Genomic DNA, 26,417 nt, shown 5'->3' with positions numbered 1-26,417 from the left:
TATGCTTATGTACATTACATTAAAAATGTAACATTTTTCCTGACTTTTTCCATAACACAAATATCTTTTCTATGTAGTTGGTGAACTTTTTGTTTTTGTAATTTTTAACATAAAACCTATAGATAGAATTTTGGTGATTTTTTCTAAGATAGAGATAAAAATTGCAAGATTTTCTGTATAAATAACTCATTTTGAGCAAAAACTGTATTTGGTGAGTTCTTCCTTGAGGGCGACGATATATTCAATGACTATGAATCGCAAGAATTTAAAACTCAATACAAAAGTCAATATGGGTCGCGACTGTTTATAATAATATGGGGTACTAAAAAAAAGTAAATTTAGTCACCTGTATTACGAGGGTGGGTCAATAATTCCTTAGAAAAAAGCATTAAAACAGTTTTTATTTTTGTATTTTTTTTTTATTTCTCAACATAATCTCCTTGGAGCTCAATACACTTGGTTAGACGTTTCTCAATTTTTTTTAAACCGTCAGAAAAATAAGTTTTCGGAAGGTCCTCAAAATAAGCATTTGTCCGATCGATGACTTCTTCATTTGAAAAAAAAACGTTGTCCACTTAGCCATTTTTTTAAGTTTGGGAAAAGGAAAAAGTCACTGGGGGCTAAACCTGGCGAATACGGTGGGTGGTCGACCAATTCGAACTTCAATTCTTCAATTTTAGCCATTGATCGTAAACATGTGTGAACACGGGCATTGTCCTGATGAAAGAGGATTTTTTTCCTGTTTAAATGAGGCCGTTTTTCTTCAATTTCGTTTTTTAGCTGGTCCAATAAAGATGCATAATAATCCCCTGTTATTGTTTTTCCTTTTTCCAAATAGTCAACGAAAATAATTTCACGTGCATCCCAAAATACAGTAGCCATAACCTTACCAGCTGATTTTACGGTTTTCGCCTTCTTTGGACATGGTTTGTCTTCGCAATCCACTGCTTTGACTGTTCTTTCGTCTCGGGAGTATAGTGGTGTATCCATGTTTCATCTACAGTCACAAAGCGACGAAAAAATTCATCCGGATTGCGTTGCATGAGCGACAACAGGGCTTTAGAGGCCACCACCCTATTGCGTTTATTGTCGACTGTGAGCAAACGTGACACCCATCTTGCAGATATTTTTTTCATGCCCAATTTGTCATGTAAAATAGAAATGACGCTACCTTTTGAGATCCCTGTAACCTCAATTATCTCACTCAACTTTAATCTTCGGTCACTTAACACCATATCGTGGATTTTATTGATCATTTCTGGTGTAGTCACCTCTACAGGACGTCCTGAGCATGGTTCATCCTTTGTTGATGTACGACCACGTTTAAATTCATTTAACCAGTTATAAATAGTTGCAAGTGAAGGAGCAGATATGCCGTGAACTAAATCCAACTCATTTTTTATTTCCTTTGCTGTTAACCCTTTTATATTAAAATGTTTAATAACAGCTCTAAACTCAATTTTCTCCATTTTCCATTTTTCCATTTTCCACAAGCAAATTTTTTTTTTAAATGTACGAGAAACACACAACAACCCGACCAATCTGATTGAAACTTCGCAGCATACTGAATCGGTAGTGCCGCTGCATGAAAACAAACCGCTTACAGTACTAGTCGCGCCACCTGTCGGCTTTTCTAAGGACTTATTGACCCACCCTCGTATGTTAATTTAAAAAATATTTGTTTCTGCACCATCTATTAGGCTTCGGCCACATAGGCAAGTGCTGAGCTAGGTACTATGCTTGTCTACTAAAAACACTACTGCCACATTGCACGCTACGTGCTTAGGTACAAACCTGTATTATGTTAATTTAAAAAATATTTGTTTCTGCACCATCTATTAGGCTTCGGCCACATAGGCAAGTGCTGAGCTAGGTACTATGCTTGTCTACTAAAAACACTACTGCCACATTGCACGCTACGTGCTTAGGTACAAATTCATTTGACATTTGGGAGCGCTCAAGTCAATAACGATATGTCACTCTCAAAACTAACCAGAAAGCTACTGCTTCTCACAGAGAATTTAAGTTTAAAATTTTGAAAATCTCAAATTCGGACTTGTTGGGTGCATTATTCATCCCATGCGTCATTATCCATAACCTCAAAATACACGGTGTTTGATGTTTGTCATACTGAAGAAACATCCGCCATCTTGGAAAATCCATAGATAATGGCAAAATCACCAGGTGACAATAAAAATAACCAACACATTTGTTCGCCGGGAGACTCACAAGGTGACTCATAATCACGTAGCAAGGCACGAAGCGTGCAGTGTGGCCATTGCGATATTAAAGTGTGCGTCCGTTCGCTAGGATATGTCATCAAGCAAGGCACCTGCCTATGTGGCCTTAGCCTTACAGTTCACTTAAAACTCAAATGTTTGTATAAAGTATTAGAATTAATCCAGCAACGGTTTTATTTGATTTCTCATGATATGAGTTTGAAGATTGCGTTTTTGCTTTTATACCTACAACTCAAATAGTCATGTTAATTAATGTTGAGGATGATCAGGAATTTCGAAAAGCTCACAACAGCTGTCGCTATTGTTGATTTACAAGTATAACTATAAGCGTACCACATTTCAACTTTTTTTGATATTGGAATATTGGATCTTCCCTTACTGGGCTAATTATCAATTATGTTATTCAGATATTTTTCAAATGATACCAAAAACAATGTTATAAACTTAACCATTTTATTATTTGCAGTCACTAAAACAGCTTAATATACAGAATATTTTTCTACATTCTAACATTGTTTAATTAAACTATTTTTTATTCATTGAATAATAAATAAAATACAAAAATATAGCATTCATTATTGAATACTTATACATAATTTGGAACATCTCAGAAATATACCTATTCGAAATAATATGCATGTTTCTGAGGTTTACAAATTATGTGTAATATGTATTCGTACATTTAGTAAAAAAAATACTAAAGTCACTCCCTAAGCGATTATATGAGGCTCCATAGAATTGAGGTTAAATTATCAGAGTGTTTTAAGGAAGAATGCTATTTGGCCAACCTATTAGGTCCCCTCTGCATCAAAAAAATTTTTGCCAAACACAAATCGAACACGACTTCACAGAGGCAGGTGCTTTGCCACTGCTCCACCGTGCAATATTTTTGGTAAGTTACTCATTGTAAATACATAATATTACCAATCAACAGTTCCTTCAACTGGAAATTAATCTATCTCTTATACTGGATGGAAACAAGCTTGATGAAATGAACTAACATGTTCTAGTTCAGTGTTGGCGAACCTATGACACTAGTGGCACGCGAAATAATTTTGCATTGCACGTGAATGTTTTATTTTGAAGAGAAAAAATATACCTATAATAAATGACAGATCGCATTTTATAAAAAATTGCAGGTAAATACTCTTCAAGAATAAGCATTACGTTTAACACATAGTTGCATAGTTCCTTATGCTTAATGCATCACATAATATAATATTATCGCAGTAACTTTATCAGGCGGCGGTAGAAGCCGCGCTGCGAACCTCTGATTTTGATCGATTAACAATGGTTGAGACCACCGCTACAGTAGCGTGCCTCATCTGATCAGAGAAATTCTGATGTCAATTTGTGCGTAAACAACCAAACTAGTAACAAATATTTTCATCTCTACCCACAATACAGTAACAAATAATTTCACCTCTAGCGACAAAAATAGCTGTACCAAATAAGGAACAAAAACATGGGAGCTTGTAGTAATTCTGGCAGTTTCAAAATTGGCGGACCGAAATGTACGGTGTAATTGAAAAAAGTGATACAGCTATAATGTGTGCTATGTTCTGTGAGTGGTATCTAGAGCATTATCATTTTTTTAATAGAATTATTAAAAACTATTTTTTCACCATGAAAAATTGCTCGGCACGTCAGACAATTGAGACAATATTTGGGAAATTTTGACACGCGTACGTACAAAGGTTCGCCAACTCTGTTCTATATGGTAGACTCTAATCGTAAGTCATATTATGGCTGTTAACCTGTCTAAGTGGCTGACATCCATTTCTCGTAAAAACAAAATCTGTTAATACAAACCTCCACTCGATGGAGGCCCATATGATCTGATTAGGATCGGACATGGAATAAGTAAAATTCATAATCATCCTGTATAAAACTTTAGTACATGGCGCTTGACTAGTTATTGGTTGAGTCGCTGCCTTCATCGTCTGAATCGCTTGCTGAAGATGGCATCATCATCAGTTCAACCTCCTTCTCTTTCCTGGCTTCTTCCAAATATTTATTTTGCGCTTCTATTACAGCACTGCTGTCTGCGCAAGACGCGTAGATGTCTAGTAGCTCTGAATTTAATGACATGAATGAGTGACCCCATGAGAATTTAGATAAATAGAATTTTGCCTCTTCACTGTATCCTGAAACATGAAAATAATCTATATTAAGCATCATCACTTCATGGCTGCGGGCGACATTTTACTGAAATGATGTAGCTGACAACATTGTCTGTAGAAAACTTTCTGTTGTGTTAACAAGCGGAATGTAAACGGAAAATAAAAAAGATTGACAAGGTATTCAAAGTTGTAATTAAACGTCACAGTGGAACACAGATCTACAGTTCTCGCATAAATCGTTTTCCCGTAAAGATCGTTCATTAGTGTAATGTAGAGAAGAATATATCCTATTATATCAATGGTTGAAATCAAATTATAGACAATACTTTACAAGGGTAGATTACCATGATGCAGTGGCGAAGAGTGGAGGTAGGATGTTACATAAATAGTGCACACTAAACTTTATCATGTTTGTTTTCATTAAACTAAGACTAAAATGTGTAGATAGTGTTAGTTTTTAAAATTCAATTAAACCCTGCCGAATCCAGACAATGATAGGTAATAGTCAAAAAATATACATTTATTTATAAAATATCTTAAATTATGCCATTAAACCATACATAATTTTGACTTTTTATAGATAGAAAAATATTTTTATTGACCATGGTTTGGTTAGGCAGGGCTTAATAAATTTCAAAAAACTAACACTATCAGCTGAACTATGTATTCTTAATTTAACGAAAATAAGTATGACTGAAAAAGTACTATTTTTGTCAGATCGTCCATAGTATACATAAACTATTATGGTTTGGCTTAATTGAATTTTAAAAACTAACCAACACCATCTGCGATTTGTATTTTTAGTTCAATGAAAACAAATAGGTACGGCTGACAAAGTTTAGTGTGTACTATTTATGTCGAATATTAACAACCTACCACCATCCCTCGCTACTACCCTGATGTGTCCGCAATGTGTTACATCCAAATTACCTGTTATGTACATAGTTGCGGCCAAAGCCTCCACACAACTGAGCTTACAAGGTTTACCATAGTTGATTGGATTTGCAGCGACCAGAAAAGGCAATAGCCTGGGATAAGGAGTTTTCATTTTGTGAAAAGGTGTTTCGTCAATTTTTGCCCAAGAGCAGTCAACTACTGCGATTCCATTTCCTTCAACTACATCTTTATCCTTTGGACTGACACACTGCACTCCCACCGGTGTCAACACTAACCCAGGAAACCTGAAATTCTTAGGGTGTAAAGTTTTATTGGTATTTATTAATTTTAGGTTAAATATTTTCATTAATTTGTACATGTGGATACACTGTATGAACTCTGAAAAGAAATGACTTGAATAGTTCCTGACCAGGGAACACGAAATTAATGGGAACTGGCTTATTTTAATGAGTATGGTATAGCAGGCCACGGATCTCGAGTGTAGAAAAATATGCGATAAACTTAAACACATGTTAAAGAATATTATTTTTAAGTCATATTTGTATGATAATATGCATTAAACTTTGTCACGTAAATTTAACGCTTTGTTATACTTGAATTTTATGGCCTAACCGTCATAAAGCACCCTGCTTCAAAACATTGGTCCATGGCGACGGCTTTTACATTCTGTCTTTTGATCTGTTTTGTGTTCCTGTGGGTCTATTCTATACTTATCGAACACTAAATTGATAAATAGTATCAAACTTAGGGTAGGTTTGTATCAAAATATTAGCACTTATTGTAACAATTACACGAAGCCGGTTTTTATTGTTGCAATAAGTGCGATATTTTAACAGCAGCAAGATAGGTGCTGTTAAAATATAGCACTTATTGCAACAATAAAAACCGGCTTCGTGTAATTGTTACAATAAGTGCTAATATTTTGATACAAACCTACCCTAAGTTTGATAATATTTTTCACTTTATCACTTTAGCGGTCGATAAGCATAGAATAGACCCACTGATCAATCATAAAACTAATTTTACTATGATACCTCCATATAATACGTTAGGCCATAATACCAAAATAACATTGTATGAATATGATTAGACAATTATTATTGTACATAGGAGTTAATATTGCATATAAACAGACCTCTGACCAAGTTTTAACGTCTTAATCAGTTTATGCCTAGATAACTTTCTTCCAGAACATTTCTTGGGATCACAATGATTTAAGTCCCACATAGCAACATTGAAATTTGCTTCTTTTCCAAGATCCTCATCGCTACTCTCGTCGCTTTCACTATTTAAAGTGAGTTCATCTAGTCTCTCTGCATAATGAATTTCAGATTTGGCAGGACGTTGTTTATTCTTACTTGACTTTGAATTATTATATCGCTTCTTATTATGAGAAGCCATTAGTATGTAATCAGGAATAATTGCTCAAAACTTTTGTTATAAATTATTATGAATATTATAATGTAATATTTCAATTTTATTGTTTTTTATCGTCTCGTGGTTATCGAAACGTCAAAAATCAAAAAGTCATAACTTTCTTAAGTTGCATTGAGTTGCAAGTATAGAAAAAAAAACTATTATAAGTAGGTACTAAATTGATACCACCCTCCACATACCTAGTTTTTTTTTTATCTTATTACCTGGGTACCAACAAACTAGATATAGCATTAACGAATTTCTTCACATTCATAATAAGTTAAATAAATAAATTTACTGAAATATACATACAGTTTACCCCGAGGAATTACATTTACCCTCTTTCAACAAAATATTACATACTGGCAAGTTTTAAATAAACACTCGTTCTTCGCAAGTTCGTAGTTAGTCTATGGATTATTTTTGACGGCGCAAGAGATTTTGACGTAATTGCAGCCATTGTATTTCGCAGTTCTTGATCATTAATTTTATTGTAACTGTCTTTTTACGATATTGTTGATATTTGAGGAATACAATCATGTCGCTAAATACTGCTCATGCAGATAATGGCGTGCTTATACACTCCGGAGAATGGTAATGTACACATTTTGTAATATATTATAATGAAATTGTTGTGATGTTGACTCACAATGACTAATCCGTGTTTATCTTTAATGACCATTATTATACCATGGCGACCTCAATTAAATGCAATAAATTGTAGAATAGAAAATTAAAAAAATATCCCATGAGAACAAAATGTAAAATGGTAGTAAGCCCAGGCACCATGAGCAGAGTTTTTAAGTAGGCAGTGAAAGCGGGATTACTTTCCTACCATCCAATAAGCCATAAGGTAAATGTTTATGAAATTTTGCGTGTTAGCATCGTTTATTAATTGCAAAATATTCGTTCAATAATTGACTATTTATGTTCGGTACTATTTAGTCAGAAATAATGATGTAAGTATTATATATTATTAAAATTTGTTACATCGTTGATGGTCACTAAAATGAAAAATAAATGATAATTTTAGGCTACTAACATTCCAGAATAAGTGTAAATTTAGCTCGAGTACTCATAAATTCCTCCTTAATGATATGTGGGCGAATTCATTGTCCGGATGATGTAAGTAGGAAAATACTATATTTTGTCTTGGAACAGAATATTTGTGAGATTTATGTTTATGCCAAGAACACTTCTGAAAAAGTTTTGTTTGCCCGTTTCATCTATCGACTATGAGAGTAATCTATAAAACAAAAGAAAGATGGCCAATAGATGTCTTTTATGTACCTACTCAAATGGAATATTGCAAAACATAAATTGATTAGATTTTAAATGTCTTTTAATATGTTCCAAAACACCAAACCTACTGACACTTGAAACGTACAAAAGACCAGTTGTCAGCTATGGCTCGAAAAACCTGGTGCTTACTTGACCAAGAGCATGCAAAGAATGAAAACTCCATTTGAGATGGAAAGCTCTGCATATTCATATTATCTCGGGATCGTTACTGACAGAGATGCAATAAGCTATACGAATGCCACCACATCGTGCAAACGATGAAATTTGGCTCCCATAAGTATAATGGGTAGCTCATTTAAGTATATAGAACAGACCAAGCATGGTATTAGAAGAAGCCAGATGGCGAATGAATAGCTGATCTACCTACCATCCACCTCTCACAAGGTGAATTGACATTTAGGGTAGGATTTAAAGATTTTTTATGCTCAAAATTTAAAAACCTGGATGAAGGAAAACGTTAAGAGAAGCCAAGATCGACATTGTCTGGTTGTAATAACGCCTGTACACGTGCATGGAATTACTTAATTTGGTAATAATTTGACCGGATGTATTGGAGATCTTACTTGCGCGTTGAAAATCAGCACAATTCAGAACCTTCCAACCTTGTTTGATTCGTGCATGCAATCTTGCCAACTGCAGGAAAATACATGTTTCTCTATACATTTTCTTACTAAACGGGGTATAATGCTAAGAAAACAAAATATAAAAATTGATTGTTATTCTTTCTATGATTGATGAAAACGTATAAATCTATGATAGGATATTGATATTATTCTTTGAAATATTAATAAAATTGCTTCTTAAAACTATAATCATTATCTTCGCTTATGGTGTTAACTGGTAAATGAGTGAAACTAGTACTACAGATTGTGTTTTATTAATATAATCATTATCTATTATCACTAACCAAGTGTTGGATGAAGACCTCTTCAAGATTCTTGATTCCATTGATGTGCGTTTACTAAGAGCTTGTGCCCACTACGACAGCCAGCCGCTGCAATATGTCGTAACGAATGGTTGGTGCGCATACCCACATGCAGTCCGTGGGATAAAGTGAGGGTAGTGTTGCAGAAGCAATAAACTGAGATAAGGTACGCATGAAGTTGTACGGGGTGAGAATCGATCACTCATGTTGAAAACATCTATTTGTTAGCTGACCCACCAGCCGTTGCGACGTGTTGCAACGGCCGATCGTCATAGTGAACGGAAGCTCTTACTATTTATCGAACCAGCTGCCCTCCTCAAGGTTTATCTCTCGGGTATTTTCTATTCAGATATGTTTCAAAAATTATTATTTTTGCGATGATGACATCACACACAATTTGTTATTTCCTTAATTCTTTGATTTGATTTATTGATCCTCTGATTGCGACCTTAATTAATTTCCTTGTAATGGTATGTAATTAGGGTAGCCAACTCATTGAACTTTCAGTGTACATTGTTAACTTTCAGTGTACAAATAATAAATTTCATATTTATATTGTATTATATAATGAACATATACCACAAAGATAGCATGGAGTCTCCTGTTAGCAGTTGGCTGATTATGAAGATAAGGAATTTTATTGTTTATATTAGAGATAAAAGAATTACAGCATAAACTAATCATGATTAATTGAGTCCCTAAATAGTTTTCAAATTTATTAGCATTTTGAAAAAAATACTTCATTCATTGCTGTTTTATAGCACCTGTACACGTGCATGGATTTACTTGCACCAATAGTGTGTATTTGAAACTATCGCGATAATAACTGTTTATACGTGAAAGTACTGACTGTCTCACCAATTTCATTCTTCAAGAGTAAGCGAGACACGATGTTGTCATTGTATGGTACTATTTGACAGGTCGTGAAAATGGGTTAACCTCAAAATGAGTTTCTGCATGGTGTATTTCGTTTTTTACCGGCAGGTTCGTTACTATCATTCTACTGCGCAGGCGCAGATATCGCACAGTCCAATTGTCGCGTGAAAATTCAGAAGCTTCTCAACTTTTTTAATCATGCATTTTTCATGCATGCAATCTTGCAATTTGTACGATAATGAGTGTCTACACATGCATTTGTTTTGTTATGGCCGCGATAATACGTTCTGTCAGCAGTAAATCCATTCACGTCTAAACGGGGTATTATACTGGCCAGAAACTTTGTTGTCATAGTTAACATGCCTTTCGGACGGGTAACAAGAAAAAGTGAGATGAGGGCGAGCGAGACAATCCGATGTAACAGGAACAAGTCATAGGGTCCATAGACAAATACAAATTAATCCCATATAGGGTAAGAGCTACTATTATGGGTCAGCTTTAATTATTGGCCACTTGCAGATAAATTCTAGTTTTTTAAGATATTAAATCAACATTGCCATCTGTTAACTTATTAAGAAATCTCGTCAATTGTTCCTCCGTTGGTAAAACAGATAACTGTTACTTTTAGCATTATAAAATAACCTCAAAACCGCATTTGTATCTGACAGTTCGAGCGAAACCGTGAAATAAGTGGGATTTGTTGTAAATTGTACAAGGACATGACTTCTGTTAAAAGGTATGTTAACATTTAATATCATACAAAATGCTAATCCAATTGACAAGTATCTATGTATTTGATTTATGTATACATCATTAGACATATATTTTGGAAAAAACAGGTGGGTAGGTATATTATGATGGTGGCCAATAACTGATTCCAAAATACGTCGATTTTCCTTTATCGGCCGGCCCGGCTAATAATAGAATATGTGACTAATTAGTAAAGTATTACATTTATTTTTATTAGTTGAATAGTGTGTTAACAGTATTATTAATTATCTTTGTTTTTATTATATTTCTCCGACATTCGTAGATAAATGTTGGCCACCTGGCCCATAATTGTAGTTTTGATGGCCGATAACAGAAACTTTTTTCTTGATTGTTCCAGAATAAAAATGCATCAAAATAAACTAATGAAATATAGTCAAGAACGGAAAAATAAAAGAAGCAATAGAGTATATGAAAGACCATAGTGAAGAGTCTTTGCGTTCAGTAACAAGAAGATTTGAAATACCAAGAAGCAGGCTAAAATTCAAAACTAAAATTCCTTCCGCAAAAATCCTCTACTGAAAAGTTTTGTATGCTGTTTCGACTTTGGGAAAACTTGAATGATTCTCATTTATCCTCTATGCTACGTCAAGATGTTTGTTAACTTCTATTAGGTAGGTAGGTGCCTCTCTCACTGTAACTCAATGTGTTCTTTGTATTTGTAAGTAATATGTTACGTATGTCTACTAAAATGACGATAAAGTTGCATTAAGTACTTGATTGAACACTTAATAATGATGTGTGATCATAATATTACATAAACTGTTTTTAATTTTTGTTTAAATAATGTTATTACAGCAATTTTGGGGTGGCCAATAATAGCATCTTTTGGTGGCCAATAATTGAAAAAAGTGGCAAATAATTGTAGATTTCTGCCCTTTTTTGATTATTTTTTTTATGATCTAAAATATTTTTTTTTAAATGTTCTTATAATTGATTATTATAAAGAAATAAACAATTTCACAAATAATATTTTTTTATTTCACCTTCCTAATGATGTGTCCACAAAAAATTAAAAAAGTTGAAAAAATCCTTAACTGGCCAATAATTGTAGCTCTTACCCTACTTGCGCAGAGGAATAAATAGTATCAGTACACCATATCTTCTGTTGTCCCACTACAGTTGGATATTGATTTATGTTACATTATATTACAATGATTGTACATACATAATTTGAATAGACGTCAGAGAAATATATAACCACTAGAATAAATCCTTTTGAAAATAATACACCCAGCAGAATATTTTTTTCAAAAAGGTTTTTTCTAGTGGTTACAATATATTATATTCCTCTGACGTGTTTTTAAATTATGTCTGTTCAATAAAGAATAACAAATCTTGTGAATTATTTGTTGAATTAAAGGAGGAATAGTTTATTATACAATGATTGTGTCTCAAAACATTAATGATTTTTAAGACAGTAAAAAATTGTTCATAACTAAAATAGGCTCTATATTACGACCGTACACCCTGGATAAACGTCAGATTTCCTGTTTCAATACTTGAAAGCATCTAAGCGAGATTTTTTGAGCATAGACAATCTTGGAAAAAACCGCTATTATATGGCAAAAACGCTATTATAAGCGTAGACAATAAGTACAAATATAAAAATCATTTACAATGTATAAAATTCAAACATTTTAAATTAATAAAATTCGCCGTTTTCAAAAATCAGTATAGCATAATAGAGTTCGCCAATGCATTTCATAAAATTTAAATAATTATAAAGTAACCTAATGACAAGGCCATAAAATGCACGCCTTCAGCTGACATTTCTTTCGATAAATTTGTGACGTCACAACTTTTCGGTCCGACCATAAATGTCGATTTTTGTTTGAAATTACGCGGCCTACCTCTAAACAAAGCTATAATAATGAACGTGTAATGAGTCCCATAGTACAGTCTGAGCAGCTCACAGCCACTAAGAGTGAACTATGGATGATTTCTTCCAGATAGACCAAACGGTCTTGTAAGTAAAATGTGAGTAAACTAAAATGTCTAGAATTAAGGTTAAAAATAAATAATAATACGTAACAGCTTATTCGATATCATTAGCTAAATGCTGTAAACTAAAGCTAATATATAACTATAATCTTCTTTGCATTATATAAAATCATTTTACGTATATACGTAATATTTTGGATATGCGCGAGAGAGGATAAAATCAATAACGTAATTGATCTATTTTGGGCAATGTAAAATCTTCAGTAGAATGAATGATCGACAATTGGTCGAATACGAAGACACTTTTGACCAATGGGCATATAAATCACTAATCAAAGAGTAAATAAAAGCCATTCAAGCCATTTTCACTCGTATTTCTTATTTTATTGATTAAATTTGAGTCGGAATTATCTGAAATAATAACAATATCGTTTAGTTAACACGGCTAAATTTTATATAAAAAATATTGTTATCTATAACGTTATTTTGAAAAATGTTCCTTATTTTCGCATATTTACCTACCTATTTAGAGCATTTTTATACGAAGCTTTCACGTATAAAAAAGCACGAGCGTCTTTGTGTCCAAGGTTACTTTATAATTATTTAAATTTTATAAAATGCATTGGCGAACTCTAATATGCTATACTGATTTTTGAAAACGGCGAATTTTATTAGGTAATTGAAAATGTTTGAATTTTATTCATTGTAAGAGATTTTTATATTTGTACTTATTGTCTACGCTTATAATAGCGATTTAGCCATATAATAGCAATTTTTCAATGATTGTCTATGCTCAAAAAGTGTCGCTTAGATGCTTTCAAGTATTGAATAAAAAAATCTGATGTTTCTCTGCGGTGTACTCTCAGTAAATTGAGCCCTAAAATAGAATAACTTTTGTTTTAATGGCTGTACACTCTTGTGTGGATCTGGACCTCTTCCTGTTGATGTTTATTAGCCTTTTCCTCAAGAGATCTGCGTAAAAAGTAGTTTTGTAATACATTATAATATTATGTTATAGTGATGTAAGTATGTTCAGTTCTATTATTTTTAATAGCCTAATTTGTTGTTTTTAGTATTCTCCTCTTTTCCGATCATGTGTCGGTGGAATTTGGTGGTCAGGAATCGGCTGACTTCCGAGGTACCAAGACGGGAAGGATGTACCTCACCACTCACCGGATGATCTTCAACTCCAAAAGCTCTTCGGAACCCATGCGATCCTTCAGCTTTCCATTTGTCTCCCTGAGTGATGTTAGTACATTATAAGATATTGTTCGAAATAATACTTAATTCACTGACTAATTCTGGACCCCGCACCAAGTGTATCGAAATATTACTCAAGTAAAAAGAGGGAAAGTGATAATTTTAATTATTGTGTCAATTATTGTAGCCAGAGACACAAAATTGAGTTTCGCTAGAAGCCATGATGTTTTTAAACATTGCCTATTGTCCCTGTCAATATTATCAGGGTTCCGGTATATTGGCCTCTTTTACTAAATGTGAGAAATATTCCTTATTTCCAACCCGGTGTTTTGGTTTCACACCGAAATTTGGCCTGTATACATGGAGTGATTGGCAATAACTTATATAATGTGGTGTTTTGAGGGATTCCCCACTCATATCAACTCACATGCATTTTTATCATACGCTGTCAGCTAAACAGACCGCTTTTTGACACAATTAAAGCAGCATTTGCAATCATACACCTAATGGTACACTTCAATACAATATTATCTCTTGAAATTGGCTTTGGAATAAAACGTCAAAAGAAAGACAGAGGAAGAATATATTGATTATCAACCAAGTACGATAACAAGCACCAGTGAAAGTTATGCTGCAATTACATTATGATCACGTCACGTACTGTCACATGCTGGTACAGCGACACATTTAGATTCGTCATTCCGAGGAATATTTTGAATGATCACTATCTCTATAAATTCAATGATAGAGAGTGCCAACTCATGCTAATTTCAATTAATTTTAACAGTTTTTACGTGTGCGTATGTTAAAATTACTTGCGATATTGCATCCATAGATAATATTTTGAACCTGCAGACCATAGATAATAGATGTAAACGCCATAAATAGATAATAATTTAATAGAAAATCCACAGAGAAAACCACTGAAAACAAAGGATCACGCGATTTTGACATGAGTCGATAATAATAAAAAACGTTTATCGAATCATGCGGTTACCGATTTAGCGCAGTATGCGTGAGGTGACCTCATTGTTGCTCTGGCGATTTCGGCAAATTTTGCCAACTGACAATGTTCGTTTAAAGGACCAAAATGTGCTACGGGATGGGAGCATCAACATTTTAAATACCAAGAAAAACGACAATACATACTTTTCCCTTATCTGTATCTTTCTGTGACAGCACATAACGTGATTATAATGTATTTGAAGCATCATGAGCAATGTATAATATATGAGAAGATAGAACACATACCGACAAAGTAACACATAGCTATAGCTGTGATAGTGTTGATTTTATTTTATGTTATTACTGCCTAATTGAATTTGTCTGTTTTATCATTTTTAATGATCACAATATAATTAGGTATACCATTAGCAAACAAGTTGCCAATGAATAATTCCAAAACTGTCTGCTGTTATGAAGTATGCAATGATGATTTAATTTATACATAGACAATTCAATATGCTTATACCTACATTTATTATTATAATCAAGGCAGTGTTGCCATTTTTTTCTATGCTGATTATAGTACGAAGGCGTAAAAATTATAGTATTTCTAAAAAATATATAGTACAGGAACATTTTTCGTCTTGAATCATTTAAAATTATAGTATTTTGGTATATTTGGCGTACAATTATAGTATTTAACATTTTTCGCGGAATTAAAATTATAGTATTGTACTATAATTATAGTACGGTTGGCATCACTGAATCAAGGTGAATAAATTAATTGAATTGAACAAGACGATTCATAACCTTATACTTATAGGTTGGAGTGGAACAGCCGATGTTTGGAGCAAATTATATCAAAGGAAAAGTTAGGGCTCAACCGAACGGCAATTGGATCGGAGAAACCAAATTCAAACTGACTTTCAAGTCTGGAGGTGCTATTGAATTTGGACAGGCTATGTTAAAAGCAGCGCACATGGGTAAGATCAATACATAATATGTATTACATACATAATTATTATTATTATTTTTAGATTGATTACTATTATCGCTCTTCAGCAGAGCATATGGGTCCCTATCAAAGTGGCCCCCTGGCCAGGATCTTTGGCAGACTCTCCTTATCGCTTATGCTAAAGGCAGTGTGACACTCTTCGGTAGTGTTTTCCGAAAAATTAAGTTTAACTAGTATAACTTAATTTTAAAATTAAAGGTGTTCAGTGTATTTTTGTATCATTGAATCAATGACATTATTAATGGACGACGCACTTAATACAGTAGCTAGCAAGTAAATTGGCGTATTCGCATGCATAGGTAGACGACACGCAATATCATTATGCGATATCACTCATCGGGAATTTATAGCAATATGACCTTTATTGTAATGGCGTTAGAGCAGTGTTTCTAATGTCAATGTTCATTTGAGCGAACCCGTTCGAACCGAACCATTCGGCAGACCCAACAAAAAGCATCAGGAATTTATAGCAATATCACCTTTATTGTAATGGCGTTAGAACAGATTATGCCATTCGACAGACCCGACAATAAAGTGAGTGTCATTTTCTTTTCCAGATGATTCGTCCATATTAATGTCATTGCATTGAATACATCCACCTGAATTATGGGGTGGTCGATTATCGACACACAATAACCAAAAGTTGCTTTCCACAACCACATATTTTAATATGTTCATATTCTAGAAGTATTAGAGCGAATTCATGTGTGATTATCTCACTTATCTCGTCGACCCACCACATCAGGCCTCCCCTGAGCCCGGGCCCCTAGATAGAGCCCTGTACACGCCCAATACATGTGCATGACATAACATGTTTAATTATGATATATTAACGTTCATAGAATTGGAAGAAGAAAGCAAGCCACGTTTGTGGAACAATATTATGTTAAGTATAAAGATAAGATTTTGAGGAAAATGCATGGTAATAGAAATGAAGACAATGAATTACATTATAATTTTACTTACACTAAAATCTATAATTTTGAATTTATCAATAGTTTTTCATAAATGCTACAATTTTTCGACCTTCATACTTAAAATGCTGTACTATTTTTTTTGTATGATATTTTTAAAATCCAATATTTATAATGGTTGGTAAGAATCCCTGCTATCCAATATATTCACCAGTAGCGAACTTATCTCTAAATACATTTAATACCAGAAATATAATAATATACAGGAAAAAAACCATCACCATGTACATGTTCAAACACGAGAATTTCTCGTGTTTGGTCGCCAATGGATTAAACTTGATATTTTACTGTTGAAGCCAAAAAGATTCTAAGATGGCGGCCAAAATGTCAATGCTATACCTAATTATCATCTGATTTGATTAATTTTCAGGGTAGATATGTATTTTATGATTTTGAATACTAAGTTGAAGTTGAAATTTTAAATTTTGCAATTAGATACCTACCAATAACACCAAGATAGTGGCCAAAATGACAATTTCCTATAATTATCACCTGATTTGTTTGATTTTCAGTGTAGAAATGTATTTTATTGGGGAAATCTAGTTCGCTTCTCTGAATGACTAAACAGTGAATATTTTTAATGTTTTTGATTAGCAACTCGAGGAATGCGAGAGAACGATGCTCCCCCTCCCTACACTCCCCCCTCAGGTCCGTGGTACGCTGCTCCACCTCCGGCTTACCAGGCCGCACCTCAAGGATATTACGGATGGGTGCCGCCTGTACACGTAAGCCTCAATTATTTACTGCATGCTTTAAATACACATTCCCCTTAACTGTCACCATCTCCCTTCTGATTATGTATTGCTAATTATCATCATATTTGCTATTTGAATGCATTCAGTCAATGGAAAGTTTTGCAGTATAAATAATGTTATGTTCTACACAAACGTTAGTGATGTCCTTTTTGTAGCAAGCTGACTATGAATAATAATCAAAAAGAAGAATGTGTTATTAGTTTGTTCGTAGAAATTTACTATATGATCAAATATCTTGTAATAAGAATGAAAAAGTCTGTATGTTAGATGAAACAATTCAACACTAGCCAAGCGACATTTTGTGTCATTGTGAATGCATCCATTACTCATTGATTATTTTAGTGGATACGTGAAAACCATAGTCGTCTGCTAAAATAATTGGAAGTAGGTACTATTGTCTTTTATTATATGCATTCTATTCATTGATTATTCCTTGTAATTTTATAGGCTTTTCCTGATCAGCCGCCACCGAACTCTGTCTTCATGTCGAGTACCCCGCCTCCGTACCCAGGTATAAACATGGGGCCGTACCAAGGCGGCTTCGCTTCTCCGCAGGGTTACCCGGGAGCGCCTCAAGGATACCCTGGATCGCCTCAAGGATTCCCGGGTTCGCCCCAAGGATACCAGGGAGCTCCGGCCCCAGGCTATCCGGGAGCTCCGGCCCCGGGCTATCCGGGCGCTGCTTCCGATTACCACGGCCAGCAACCCGGATTCCAAGCTCCCCCGGCAGGGTATCCTGCGGCTCAGCAAGGCGGCTTCAGCGGGCCGCAGCCCGGTTATCCAGGAGTGGCACAAACTCAACCGTATCCTGGGGCGTCGGCTCCGTCTATGCCCTCCGGAGGATTTAACGGTACACGACCATCATTCAGATTTCGCACGTCACTTAGAATCGTGTACTTTTATTTTAGCTTTGCGTATCTATTGAGAGTATGAATTATGTATGTTAATTTGTACCTATTATTCAATCATAATTCGCCGTAAAGCAGTTTAAGACTGTAGCTGTTCTACACATTTTTTTTGCTTAAACACTTTGCTTATGCACATTTATGTAATTTACAAATAGACAGATTCATTATTTTTATGTTATCATAAATGTTCATAACGGAAGTGAAGTAATTGTATGACGTAAATATTTCTCGCTTATTTTTACATCTCATTATTATCAGAATCAATATAGGTAACATTTTTATTTTGACATCAGTAGTGTGTGGATGTAATTCTAAATCAGTAGAAATATAAATTTTACAAGAATGGCATTTTCTTATTTTGGATTATTTAAAATTAATCCCTGCTTCACTTCAAAAAGAAATTATTGAATTTGTGGGTACATAATTTTTAACTTGTTAATAAAGATGGCCTCTACAGCTGAATGATACACAATTGCACTGAATCGTAAAATGTAATGAATGTATGTGACGGGACATGCTGATAAATATTATTATGTAGCAGTAGATTCATTGTTGGATTGCACATACTGAATTTTGAAATCTGGCAACACCGCGAAACACTCTTTACCATAGACTAAGCTTTCATGGTACATATTACTTTTTATAAAAGATCTTTTATGAAAGACAAAAAAAGACATGTATTTATCAAAGATCTTTGATTTTCAAATACTGGCCTAATACATTTTATATGACAATGAAGATTGTATTGTAGTATCCATTAACGGATTAAATATACCCATGAATTGTGCGTTATGAACGTCATTTATGGCGAACCTTACAACTAAACGAGAGTTGTGAATTAACCTGATACAACAAATATTTCTTTAATTTATTATCTTTCTTCACCGAGTGATGTATTTGAATGAAATAAATATATAATCTTTTACCATTGAGCGTATTAATGATACTGATATTGTCAGCAGAGTGACATGAGCAAGTGTTCCAAAAGTATCCCCCTCATAGTGAAATGCTTTCTTGATAAATATATTATATTAGGGAAGATATATGCTATTAATTAAGGCAATCAATCTCTGAATTTTTTCCGTTGCAAACTATTGTTGACCTATGGCGGTAGCTCATATTGACATAATAGACTCATTCGCTTTTTATTTATTGTTTTATTCAGATGCGAAAGCAGCCGAAGCTGCCCAGAGCGCTTACTACGACCCAAATAAGCCACAAATGGCGTATGTGCCCCCACCAGCATATTATGTAAGACAAATATTTTCACAAATAAAATGTAATTAAATTTTTCACACAATAATATATAATTATCATATTGTTTTATTATAACACAACGAATTGCACATTTCGACATGCCCTACATAAATTACTCCTAACTGCGTTTTTGGTAAGTTTGAATTTACTGGTTAATATGTATTATATAAATACAGTCGAGCTCGGTTATTACGATCACGGATATAGCGAGATCTCTGATGTAATGAGGAACCATGCGTTGACATTTTAGTTTATGATTTTCTCCATACATTTATTCACTTTTATAACGAACTACTTATCAGGTATACCAAGCTAAAAATCTTCAAAAATTTTCTTAAAACTGTTAATGTGTTGATCGTTTAAAAACATTTCGACCCTAAGCAATAAAATCGGATGGCGCCGGAATCGGATTACGTTTATGACACTAGTTAAGTGTCTATGTACCTACCTAATTGGTGTTTTCGCCGACAATATTGAAAAAGTATACACGCATATAGTTGGCATGTAAAAAATCCAAGGTTTGTGAAGTCACTAGGTACCTACCAGCGTTCATTAAAATAAACAACTTCTTTTGTAGTTTATGAATGCCATGCTTGTTTCGGGGAAAAATTCTAAGTGTGTATTTTTGATTCGATTGCGACTTTTTGTGTTATGTGACCGCACATTTAAAAATACCTATTCTCTGATATAACGAGCAAATTCAGTCGGTCCCATTTTCCTCGTAATAACCAAGTCCGACTGTAGCTTTTCATTTTCCTAAAGGATAATCTAATAAAAATTACACTTTCACTTGTGAAGTAGGTAACAGTTTTCCAGATAAAGTACTTTATGTAGGAAGTGTCATTTTGTTTGAACGCATTCAATTCGACGATATTGTCAAGAACACATTCATTTTCAATAATTGTACAGATATTAAGTAATTCTAGTGGATTTAAGTTTTGTACTATTCCATTTGAGTCGTTTATTGCGACCTGGGTTTCGCCTTTCAGCATGTTCAAGCACTATGTACACTCAGCAAAAGGCAAATATACAGCAATGTATACATACTATACATATACATAGTGCCTGAAAATGAATGTGTTCTTGACAATATCGTCAAATTGAATGCGTTCAAACAAAATGACACTTCCTACATAAAGTACTTTATCTGGAAAACTGTTAGTATTAATATTAAGTAAGTAAATGTAATTTACTTATGTTTTGTTTGAACAATAAAAATATCACATCACGTATTTGTAACAAATGAATTTTGCACAAACGGTGTTATTCCATCTTTGTGGTGAATTTCACATTGAAGAAATTATTGACATTTATGGATGTCTAAAAAGGTAACAATATTTTTCAATCAGTCTCGCTGCTGTTACAATTTAGTACTTATTGCAACAATTACAAACATCTTATTGTAAGTGTTGTAACCTACCCTAAGTTTGATCACTTTAGCTGTCGATAAGTATAGAATAGAATAGACCCACTGTAATAATAAATGTATTCTTAATTCAACATAAACAAATAAGTATGACTGAAAACGTGTGCACTATTTTTGTCAGATCGCCCATAGTTTACCAAAACTATTGCGGTTTGGTTTAGACATGGTTTAATTGAATTCAAAAACTAACCAGCACCATTTGCAAATTGTTTTCTTAGTACGGTGAAAACAGTTTAGTGTGCACTATTTATGTCGAATCTAATCAGCCTACCTCTACCTCTCGCCACTGATGTATTGAATGCAGTCTTTTTTTATTAGTAAAAACATTACTTTGTCAATTAAGTTACGTTAATTGGCATTTTCATTCCTATCCGAAGAATGGGTTCCACAAAGAGGATGTATTAATAGATATTTTATATGGGGAATTGTTGAAATAAATTGAATTTTTTAATAACTTAACATATTTGACATTTTAGAAAGTGAATACTTTCTCATTATAGGAGCAGCCACCTAGTTATCAGCAGTCCATGTCCAAGAAGGACCAATGAAGGATCCACAATCCTATTTCAAATATTTCTCGCACCCTGGAAACAAAAAAGATTAATAAATCGATATAAACGTTACGAAGTTTAATTTTTTGTCATTAAATTTGTAGTTTATTTTCTTATTCTTCACATATTTATTATTGTTAGTTGAATTTGTGTAATATTATAAATTAATTATGTGTTGTATGAGATATGTTGGTTTTAAAATTTGTTGCAACATTAATATGAGCAGCTTCTAAATTATTATCCTGTTCAATGTTATATTTTGTTTCAAATAATATAATAATAATATTTATAAATTAATACTGTAAAAGTGTTTGGTGAAAAGTCTATTTTTAAAATAAACATAGTAGGTAATAGCGTTTTTAATAAAACATCGCAAATTTACGAGTAGATTTTAATATTTTTTTCTGTTGAAGATGAATTTAAAATCAGTTTTTATTTTTATAAATCCCTACAGATAATTTTATAACGTTTAAAAAATGCAAATTTAGTTTCTGCAGTTTTGTCATGGTACAATTTTATGTCATAACAAATGTCTAAAATTTTAATATTACACTTTTTATTCACTCGCTTACTCAATAATTCATACTAAGACACAATATTATAATTACATTAGAGAATAATATTTTAATTAATAGCAGAAAAGGCATTAAAAACAGCAGTATAAATATTTTAATAGTTTTTTCTTTGAGATTTTACTATACATTCCCAGTGTGTTTTGTATATTTTTATTATTATTTATCATAAATATATTATTAAAAGCATTATTTGTGTGATATATTACAACAACATAATCGTAATCAAAAAATTATATTTGGATTTATTAATTATACATACATATATTTTGTTTGTCTGATGGCCATATTATTTAATGTATTGATTGATTTGAGTTCAGCTTAAATTCTGATGATTGAAAAATGAACCATACCTATTGACACAAATATGAATACAGTGATGCCAAAGACATTGAATTGACAAAGGATCTTTGGGTGATGTTTTATTTTATCAAAAAAATTATCAGAAATATCTGGTTCAAGATGTAAAAAATATGTATTGCTTAAAACATATATATAAAATTGGGTGAAATCTGAAGAACTTGCCTTATGTCTGTGTCAGTTATGTCAGTATTAAAGAAATATCTTACTATGTACAGGCGTGTTTAGTTTAGGTGTACGCTGCAATTGAAGTTCAATGAAAATTACTTCTTCATCCTGGCAATACATCCGTAAGTGGGTCTTGGCCTCTCCAACATCTGCCTCCACCCAGGTGTGGAAGGATATTTCTTAACCTGAATGTCATTTCATTACGATCGCCGCCATTGTCAGTTTTGTATTCTAGCACTGACAGACTCATGCTGAGCAGCTTCATGCTGCATGTCCCAGCGGATGCTCTTTCCAACTAAAAATGTTGTATGGACACCATGTGCCTCGATACATTAAGTTACATGTGTTTTGTGATTGCCAACAAAATCACATCGATAAAATTGACATGTTGCAGTCGAGACGAGTTTGTCTGTGTGACCCATCTATACATCTAATATGCTGTGACCGCTCATTTTGCTTGCTACAACTGTATCATTTGAGCATGCCTGTACACTTTACGTAGTAAAATATACTATGTCAACCGTTATAACTGAATAAACAAAATTAGAATAATTTCAATGTACGGTTAATTTTTGTATTACAGCTGATACGTAAAAAACGGGCCACTTAGGGAACTTCAAGTCTCCCGCCCTTTCACGTAATATCCGCTGTTTCCAGTCTACTCCAAATCCTCTCCTGCCATTTAACATACACCTCTATGATTTCACTCTACGTACAGCAAAAAAATAGAAATCATAGACTATATAGGTATATTGATTTTGGTGGTGCAGGCAACATTTTTAAAGTTTGTGATTTTCATTTTGTCTTCAGATGACATTAACTCATTCACTGCGGACCTGTTAATTACTTTTAATTACCACATTTATTTAAAATGCTAATAGTATCTAATGGCAACGCACCAGTTGCGTTGGACGCACGGAATGAGTTAAGCAGGTATTGTGAATTTGTGAAAATGATGAACTATCCTCTAATTAGCTGTGAATGGAACATACGATCGTAACTCATTATTTATTTAAACTTTGGTTTTCATCATTGCTTTTAAATATAACCTAAAAACTTTGTAAGAGTATTATTAATGTGAGTTGAAAAACTGAAAATGGCCTTGTAATATTAATAAAAACAAAAAAATGCTTCAACTAAGATTGATATGATAATAATTACCAAAATTTTGTTGATCTGTGAAGAGATTGTTCTTAAATAACATGTTGATATTTTATTGTACTCTGAATGTTGAATATTAAAGCTGGAATAAGTCATAAATTTATTTTATTTATTCCCCATGAATCATTCATTACAAACAAACACATCTGTTCGATGCATTCGTTGCAGGGTCAAATCTTATTAATACATTATATTTTATGGCCATATTTATTATTAAAATTTAGTTTATTAAGTTTTAGATTTTATGTGGTGTAGATTTTTGACTAATTCATCGTTTTGATATTTTTTATATATATTTTAAAAAACATCGATTTTAAAAAAAATAAAAATGTGTTTAACTTGAAATCCTTTTTTTGAAATTTGAAATTCAAATTCAAAGTTGAAATTGTAAATTATCAAAAAAAAATCTCAAATTGCAAGCTTCGTATATTTCCGCTAGGTTCTCTGCTGGCATGCGTCTCCCCCTTAAATGGAATAGTACAAAACTTAAACCCATTAGAATTCAAATTCTATCAAGTACCTTCAGTCGATAGTATTAATATTATAATGTTGAAATTTGAGGCAAATTTGTTTAGGAACGATAATTTTGTTGTTAAACTTGTCTGTTTGGTTGAAATTTAAAAAAAAATGAGTGAATAAATCAATGCAAGGACCACTAATGCATTCACTGATTTAAAAAGACAAAGTGAAGGCATTCATAAAAAATTGGAGCTTTGGAAAAAATAAGCTCGCCATGTTTCCACTTTAAAATGATTTCTGCGCCAGATGTATTGAAGCAAACAAAAATATATTTACTGAGTTCTTGGTTAGTTTGCTAATGCACTTTTCACATTATTTCATTAATAGTAATAAAAAAAAATAGTAAGTTAAATGATAACTCCCGTGTATAATTTAGGAAACATTACATTATAGCACAATACTGCCCTTAACCTCAGCAATAGGTAGGTGAGCCCACCAAAGATCCTGGCCTGGGGGCCCGCTTCAGGATGTGGGGCCCATGATAGAATCCATTTTGTCAATTAACGATGATGAATTTTGACTACTATTGAAATTGATTGAAGCACATTCATCGCATAAAAAACAAATTAATTTAAAAATGAATATATCACCACCTCTGTGGTAGTAACCTCGGGAAGAGGATCTCCATATTCTCCGTTCAGCAGAAGATCTGAATTGATGTCAGTGTCATCTTAAACTTAAGTAAAACTCTACAACAGTGTCCAGTAGATGATCCCTGTTATGCACGATACTTCCATCTTGCGCTTTTAGTGTCGTGATCTGCCGTCTCCCTATTGACAGATGCTGCTTCTTATGTAAGCTCTTTCCTGACGCAATAATTGATTCTACAAGGTTCATATTGAACTTACGAAGATCTTCTCGTATGTTTTTATGTAGAGTTTTGCACAGCGTGGAGTACTCGAAATCATTTGCTACTTGTTGCTCGCTTTTCGTACTCCTACGCAGCTTCATAAGATCCAACGTTTCCTTTGAAAGTTTGCTTACTCGTTCAACCACAGCAGCAACTGTATCTTCCGAAAAAACATTATTAATGAATAGCATTTATTTTTAATGTGTAAGACCTACATAATTATCAAAAAAAATAGGTAAATATTGTTTAATTCTAATGCATATTTAAAAAAAACGTAGAATATATCTAGTGATGTACCCGAGTTTAGTCTGACACTTTTACAAACTAGTAATGCAACTTTACTTTTATAATATGTACTAGTGAAACAATAGGTAGGTACCATTATTGTATTTTGTTGGTTGAGTAAATCCAATGCACGAAATAATTTATAACGCCTAAAAATAAATATTATCGTGCTGTACCCCGTATACTTTTATTATTTTTCACATTGTTTTCATTCGGCCGGCCGGCGACAGCGTTGACGGTACCTAATAAATCATTGCAAAGAATTGCTCTACCGACAATAATTATTATTATGTTTTTAAAATAAAATCTTCGATGACCAGGTATTTTGTTGTAAAATTGATTTAAAATGACGTGCTGCTCGCTCTGTGGACTCTGCTCGACTAAAATATGAATCACATTGGTCTGTTATGCCTACATTGCCTACTCTTAAGATTACAAACATGGAAGACATTTAAAAAAAAAGGTAGAATCGACAGTTCAGCTTGATGATAAATGTTAAAAATATATTTGATTATAAATTTAATACAAACAATATAAGAATAAATTGAATCATAAAAATATAAAAACATGTATGTATAGTGTACGAAGACGCATTCTGTCTAGCACCCACACGGTGGGCCTTTGTAAGATACAATACCTAACTACACTAAATAATATTGTATTTAGGATACCTATAACATTTTCAGTCCGATTCATTTTCACTATTATTCTCACGAATATCACCACTAATAGTTGTATTAATTATGAAAATATTATAAAACTGGTGGTGTTGTTGTCTTATTACCTACACCGCTCTGACAGAGCGTCATAATTGGCTATTGGTTTAATAATATGCCTGGATGAAATCAAAATCAATTGGGTTCTGTCTTGTACTGAGGCGCTGCTTTATAGGTATATGTACTGCAAAATTATTGCTCAGATTTTTCATACATGAAGTATTATTTGGTTCATCATTTCTGTATTGGAATCAAGAAATTTTT

At 33.2% G+C, this 26,417-nt stretch overlaps 2 protein-coding genes across 2 annotated transcripts; one reads left to right on the top strand and one right to left on the bottom strand.

The window, feature by feature from the left end:
• Nucleotides 1-2,672: 2,672 nt before the first annotated feature.
• Nucleotides 2,673-6,823, bottom strand: LOC147063719 (18S rRNA aminocarboxypropyltransferase). Its single transcript, XM_085959935.1, has 3 exons — nt 6,396-6,823; nt 5,294-5,544; nt 2,673-4,387 (listed from the first exon to the last, which is right to left on the bottom strand). Exons 1-3 carry the CDS (start codon nt 6,659-6,661, stop codon nt 4,152-4,154), a joined length of 753 nt encoding a protein of 250 aa, XP_085816061.1. The 5' UTR covers nt 6,662-6,823; the 3' UTR covers nt 2,673-4,151.
• Nucleotides 6,824-7,083: 260 nt separating this feature from the next.
• Wbp2 (WW domain binding protein 2) lies at nt 7,084-21,775 on the top strand. Its single transcript, XM_085959934.1, has 7 exons — nt 7,084-7,270; nt 13,565-13,739; nt 15,460-15,619; nt 17,220-17,350; nt 17,828-18,230; nt 19,454-19,539; nt 21,472-21,775. Exons 1-7 carry the CDS (start codon nt 7,215-7,217, stop codon nt 21,517-21,519), a joined length of 1,059 nt encoding a protein of 352 aa, XP_085816060.1. The 5' UTR covers nt 7,084-7,214; the 3' UTR covers nt 21,520-21,775.
• Nucleotides 21,776-26,417: the final 4,642 nt, after the last annotated feature.

This window comes from Rhyacophila brunnea, unplaced genomic scaffold (genome assembly GCF_057557595.1).
Source record: "Rhyacophila brunnea isolate RB1 unplaced genomic scaffold, BYU_Rbru_1.0 scaffold_9, whole genome shotgun sequence".
Taxonomy (NCBI): Eukaryota; Metazoa; Arthropoda; class Insecta; order Trichoptera; family Rhyacophilidae; genus Rhyacophila; species Rhyacophila brunnea.
This window is presented reverse-complemented; position numbering and strand designations above follow the sequence as displayed.

Bases quoted from the DNA above. Each gene is read 5' to 3' on its own strand.
- Wbp2 (XM_085959934.1), top strand. From the start codon at position 7,215: ATGTCGCTAAATACTGCTCATGCAGATAATGGCGTGCTTATACACTCC. The intron at 17,351-17,827 runs GTAAGCCTCAAT...GTAATTTTATAG, and splicing joins GATGGGTGCCGCCTGTACAC to GCTTTTCCTGATCAGCCGCC. The intron at 19,540-21,471 runs GTAAGACAAATA...TTCTCATTATAG, and splicing joins TGCCCCCACCAGCATATTAT to GAGCAGCCACCTAGTTATCA.
- LOC147063719 (XM_085959935.1), bottom strand. From the start codon at position 6,661: ATGGCTTCTCATAATAAGAAGCGATATAATAATTCAAAGTCAAGTAAG. The intron at 5,545-6,395 runs GTCTGTTTATAT...TAAGAATTTCAG, and splicing joins ACGTTAAAACTTGGTCAGAG to GTTTCCTGGGTTAGTGTTGA. The intron at 4,388-5,293 runs GTAATTTGGATG...TTCATGTTTCAG, and splicing joins CGCAACTATGTACATAACAG to GATACAGTGAAGAGGCAAAA.